This window comes from Austrofundulus limnaeus, unplaced genomic scaffold, assembly GCF_001266775.1.
Source record: "Austrofundulus limnaeus strain Quisiro unplaced genomic scaffold, Austrofundulus_limnaeus-1.0 Scaffold126, whole genome shotgun sequence".
NCBI lineage: Eukaryota > Metazoa > Chordata > Actinopteri > Cyprinodontiformes > Rivulidae > Austrofundulus > Austrofundulus limnaeus.
Window position 1 is genome coordinate 1,171,198 of NW_013952528.1, and position 5,766 is coordinate 1,176,963.

Sequence of the window (5,766 nt, forward strand, 5' to 3'; positions counted from 1 at the left end):
AACTAACAAAATATTATAATCAACCAAATCATAGAATTTCAATAATTTCGGTTTACAGAATAATATATTAGATGGATAATGGTAGTTTTTCTGAGTGAGAACTCTTATAGCCCTTTTCTGCTAAACAAAAACAGGATGTGTAATCGTCTTACATGCTTTTTCCCATACCTCAACACAATAGACCAAGTGTGGAACAATTAATGCATCAGTTTCTATGATTTTTCTCTTTATAGGTTTGAAAAAAATGAACGTTAATTCCATGAATTATTGATCACATGTCTCTGAAATTCCAAGCAAAAATTTTGTATTTATTTGCAGAAAATGAGAAATGGTCAAAATGACGACAATGATGCAGTGCYTTCAGACCTCAAAYAATGCACCAAAAACAAGTTCATATTCATTTAGAAACAACAATACTAATGTTTTAACCCAGGARCAGTTCAGAAATCAATATTTGGTGAAATGCTTTCAGCCAAATACAGGGAARCTGTGCAGTGGTCTCTTCATTGTTTTTCCAGAGCTGTATAGACGTCACCAGATGCCGTTCTTGGGGTATTTTCCTTTCAATTTTGTCTTCAATAAGTAAACGCCATGTTTAGTGGGATAAAACTCAGGTGATTGACATGACCATTGCATAACATTCAACTTCTTTGCCTTACAAAATGACTTGGTTGCTTTCACAGCTTGGGATCATTGTCCATCTGCACTTTGAAGCACAGTCCAAGAGTTCTGTAGCATTTGGCTGATTATGAGCCAGAAACACTTCAGAATTCATCCTGCTGCCTTTGTCAGCATCACATCATCAATAAATCCAAGGGAAGCAGTTCCATTGGCAGCCACACGTGCCCACACCATGACACTACCAGCGTTGTGCTTCACTGATGAGGTGGAGCAGTTCTTTTTTTCTCCATGCTCTTCTCTTCCCATCACTCTGGTACAAGATGATCTTTGTCTCGTCYGTCCAAACGTTCCAGAAGGCTGTTTAGGTGTTTGGTGACTTGAATCTGGCCTTCCTGTTTTTGATGCTCACCAGTTTACATCTCATGGTGAACCCTCTGTGTTCACGCAGGTAAGGTTTTCTCTTGATTGTTGATGCACGTGTGATGCTGACACAAGTCAGACTTCAGGCTGTAATCGACTGCAAAGGATTTGCAACCAAATATTAAAAGGTGAAAGTTTGATTTATGATTTGTCTCATTAATTTGGGTCTCTTAAAAAATGGGAGGCCCATCTACAAATTGTTTGGATGTAAATATCTTCAAATTAAAGCTGTAAGTTTGGAGTTGAAGCACATCTTTGTTTCATTTTGAATCTATCATTGAGGTGTTTGCAGCCAAAAAGATGAGAAGTGTGTTACGTCCCAATATTTATGGTTTGTGTTTTAATGGTATTTGGTGTTTGCTTGTTGTCTGAACTCATATTGTATATAAAGATGTAACATCCAAMAACAGGTTCTTGATTCTCAAACACTTTTTAATGTAGCCTGAATTAATTTCACTGAAGAATGAAGCTGCTTTTAGTTAAAACTGTTTGGCAGTCATTCATGGCATCACCCCCTCACTGTGCATTTCTGAGCGATGACACACCACTTCCCCCAGAAAACTGTGGGGGGCCACAAATACTTTTCTCTACTCATTTGTATTTTTAYTGTTTCTCGGGGGAAAACACAAGTCTGAAACAGGCTGTAGTTTAACGCTCACTGATAAAAGTCAGAAAACATTTTAGATGAATTTAAAGGAAAAATTATGTAAGATTTTTGTATTTTTATGACACTAAAGTTATCTTGCATATTGAAACTTCACGTTTGTAATACTATAAAACAAGTTAAACCTTTTTATCAATTGATATTTTAATTTTGTAATAATAACGTACGTAAAAACGTAAAAAAAATCTAACATTTACACAATAAAAWTTTCTGTTCTGATTTTTGAACAGTACTCTGACAAAAAAAAACAAGTAAAGTTGTTGGAAGAGAGGTGGGTGTATTATTCTATAATAATCAAAAAGGAAAAATAAGTAGGTCCTCTGGACCTACTTTTCCTTTTTGATTTTGCTACCTGGATTACTGAGATGCATCAGGATATTCTTCAAAATTTAAGTGTTGATAAATAATAAGATTGTTCATTATAAAACAAGAAGATTTATAATGTGAACGAACCTATCAGAGCATGTGTATTGGTTTTCTTCCCAACAGTAATTTTAGTCTGAAGGATCGTGTGTGTGTGTGTGTGTGTGTGTGTGTGTGTGTGTGTGTGTGTGTGTGCGTGCGTGCGCGCGCGCGCGCGCGCGCGCTCTGTCGCCCCCTAGCGGCAGGTAAGAGCGCCTGTTCCTGTGAAGTCACGTGACTTCGGGGAAACCGCTCCTCCGTCGTGTCTGAGCAGAACCTCAGAGCCGAGCCTTCACACAGTCTACAGGCAYCGGAGAAAACACAACTGAGGTAAACGAAACTTGCACCCACTTCCTTAATTTAACACCTAACCGTCTATTTTGGATTTACTTCTTATTAAAACAGTCGGCGGCGGGCATTGGGGTCGAGTTTGTTATCACGAAACCTGATTCTGCTTTAAAAACATCTAATTTAAGAATTGCCGTAAAAGGTTTTTGTCGTTTCGTGCGTGAATTTGATAACGAWGCTTTTAACCCATAGACTTAAATATAAAGTTATCGATCAAGTTCAAGTTCTAGTCGAAAGATTCAAGTCTAAAAGATCAAGCTCCTTGTTTTAACCTGATTTTATGCAGTTGTAAATCATTATTCGTCCATAGAAAATGTTGAGAAATAAGATTTATGAACTGTTGCTTTTGTTTCAGTGTCACCATTTGTTTATTTGTTTGTTTGTTTGTTTGTTTTTCTCAGCTGGAGTCATGGCCGCAGGCAGAATGAGATCCACACGCAGACTTCGCTCCTGGATTGTTGAGCAGGTGTGTGTGGGAGGAGGGAGGGAGGAAGGAGGGAGAGAGGGAGGAAGGGAGGGGGAAAGGAAATAGAAAGAGACCCATACAGTTTGTTAAAACTAAAAATATAACACCGGAAGTTTTACTGCAGAAACTGCTGACTCATACATGAGTGAATGTTGGTTAAAGGGCATTTACTGCACTACTAAGTAATTATTATGGCATCCCATAATATGCTGTACTTCAGGGAACTGGCAGCTCATCAAACTATTTAACTATTGAACTTCTACCTCTTTAAAAAAAAAAAACTTAAGCTTTTTACAGCAGCTTCTGTRTAGAAGATGTAAAAAGGTAACCTGCCAATAGCTGTTACAATAAGCTGACTTTAAACAATTTATTTTCTAAATCTTATTAGTCATATTTATTGAAAATGCTTTGAGTGTCTGCTGTGTGTGTTCAGGTTCAACCACGCCAGAATTTAACACTTAAAATCTGTTAAATTGACTGACTTAGAGAAAATTCAGTGCTGGTTAATGTTGATTGTAGGGTTGGGCATAATCGTGTCGTGTGCGATTAATCGTCAGAAAAACATTAATCGATTATTTTTGGGCACTTGATGATTAATATGATTAATGCCACCGGTCCGCCCCATGCTCCTCTCTGCGTCCAATATGACGAACATTAAAACAACAAAAAAGTTYTGTAATTTATTTATCATAAGTCCAGTATTTCTTGGTCTATCAACACAGTTAAAAATTTGATGTGTAGCCTGAAGTGTGTAATTTTGACAAAATTTGGAACAGATTTTTGCAAAGAGCAAATCTTTCCCACTAAACTGGTCATGTGACCAGGACATGAGGGTGTCCAGGGACTCCAGGGCATTAATCGCCAAATTAATCGCTATTGGCTAAATACCACAATTAATTGTGATTAATTATTTTGCCAATATTGCCCAACCCTAGTTGATTAGCTGTGTTGGYCATCTTTAATCAAACTGACATCAAGAAATAATCAGCTGTAGATGTACATCTAATGGTTATTTTCTGAATGCTTCATTAAAATCCATCCACTGATTCATGGAATATTTTGCTAACAAGCAAGGTTGTTTCCAATATTTAACGCTAACGTTTAAATGTAAGAAGTAGTACCCYGTAGCACGTGTTGTGAAAAACTCTGTTATTACCGCACCAAATTTTATCTCAATATTTGTACATTTGACAGGATTATAGTCATTTTTGCCTCGTCTAAACTCACTTTGTTGTGGTGCTCATTTTGAATTGAGTTCACTTCAAAAGTTAAACAGTTATRGATAATTATTATACAGTAATACATATTATACAGTAATTATTTTTCTCAAAGTTTTGGTAAGATACACAGAACCCATCTGGTGACTTTGGATCAAAAAATGTGTGGCCAGGAGATAATTCTGAGCAGCCTACAATTACTCCATGCCAAACCACAACTGACTGAAGTATGACATAGTAATACTAAAATGAAGTTAATTCAAACAGTTAACACTTTCTACATAGAAATGACTGCAATAATTATCTTATGGGCACAATATTATTTTTTAATCCGTCGTCACTAGACGAGCTCTGGAAAAAAACGGCTGGTGGTTTATGATATACTGTATTTATTCATGTATAATACTAGAAATTTAACCCTAAAAATCATCCATAAAGTGTGGTGTTGGGGTAGTATTATACATGAGTTATTGATAATTCGATTTTTAATGCTTTTTAAGCTCAAAAAATGACGATCTTATTATACATGAATAGATACGGTATTTTGATAGCAGACAACATTGACTGCAATTTTTTAAAGAGAGATCTCAGAATATGTTTTGAGGATGATTTTCATCGACCACAACAAACTTTAGGTTAATTTCTGTAAGATCGACTGCGTTTTAAAGTCAGTTGGCCGTGGCAGCCATCTTGAATGGGTGGCAGGCAGACAGTAATAAATGTAGTTTTTAACCAGAGGATTTCCTGTGGAAATACTGTGTGAATGCTTAGTGCTGAAGACTGCTGAAGCCAAACTGAACAGGTTTATTAGCAAAACTGTCAATTTGAACAGCTGACTTTGGCTGAACGTAAGGGAACAGAAGTGCAGAATCGGCAGAAAATAGGAAAAATGCTTCAAAAAAATCAGAGCAGAGCAGAAATGTAGCTAAAGTTAGCAGAAAATGGTAACTATTTGCAAAAATGTTGCATAAAAAGTAAAAATTCATGAACAAAATATTAACAACAAAAAAATGAATAAAGTTGAAGTTTAGCCAGAAGAAGGTAAAACATGCAGAAAAATTATTAAAATGTGACCATGCCCTTTTATTTTGTGACCTTAAAATTAAGAGGGTCATCAATGAAAGTTGTTTGCTGAATTAAGCAGTAAGAAGCTGAAATTAACACAAAATACTGAATTTAGCTTGGAAAAAACTAATATTAGGTGAAAATAGCTAAAATGTAGCAGAAACTGAAAAAGCACATATTTGCTGGATTAAGCTGAAACTATGAATTTAGCTTTTAATGACACTAAAGAGTAGTTGAAAGGGCAGGAAAAAAAATCTAAACAACAGAATGAAGCTGAAAGGAGCATAAAAAGCTTAAAATAATAGTAAGTAGTAAAAAGAAGTACATCAAAACTGATATTAGTAACGCTGACAGAGGATGAGTGGCTAAACATACGCCACATTAACTCCACTACCACAAGCTCAGGACATTGGAGGGAATTTTCATGGAAGAATATCGTTAGATTTTTTATAATCCCCAAAAGAACATCCTCTCAGACCGGCAGGACCGAATCAGGGCACTGTTGGAGACAATGTAATAATGTGATGGCTAGGGCTGCCACGATTATTCGATCAATCGACGAC

General features: G+C 36.2%; 1 protein-coding gene across 1 annotated transcript in view; it reads left to right on the top strand.

Moving 5' to 3' along the window:
- Positions 1-2,050: 2,050 nt before the first annotated feature.
- Positions 2,051-5,766, top strand: part of irf9 (interferon regulatory factor 9) — a 14,703-nt gene continuing 10,987 nt past the window's right edge. Inside the window, exons 1-2 of the mRNA XM_014015283.1 lie at positions 2,051-2,437; positions 2,857-2,921. Of these exons, the coding sequence (XP_013870737.1) occupies positions 2,865-2,921 (57 nt within the window). The 5' untranslated portion in view covers positions 2,051-2,437; positions 2,857-2,864. The remainder of the gene's footprint in view (positions 2,438-2,856; positions 2,922-5,766) is intronic.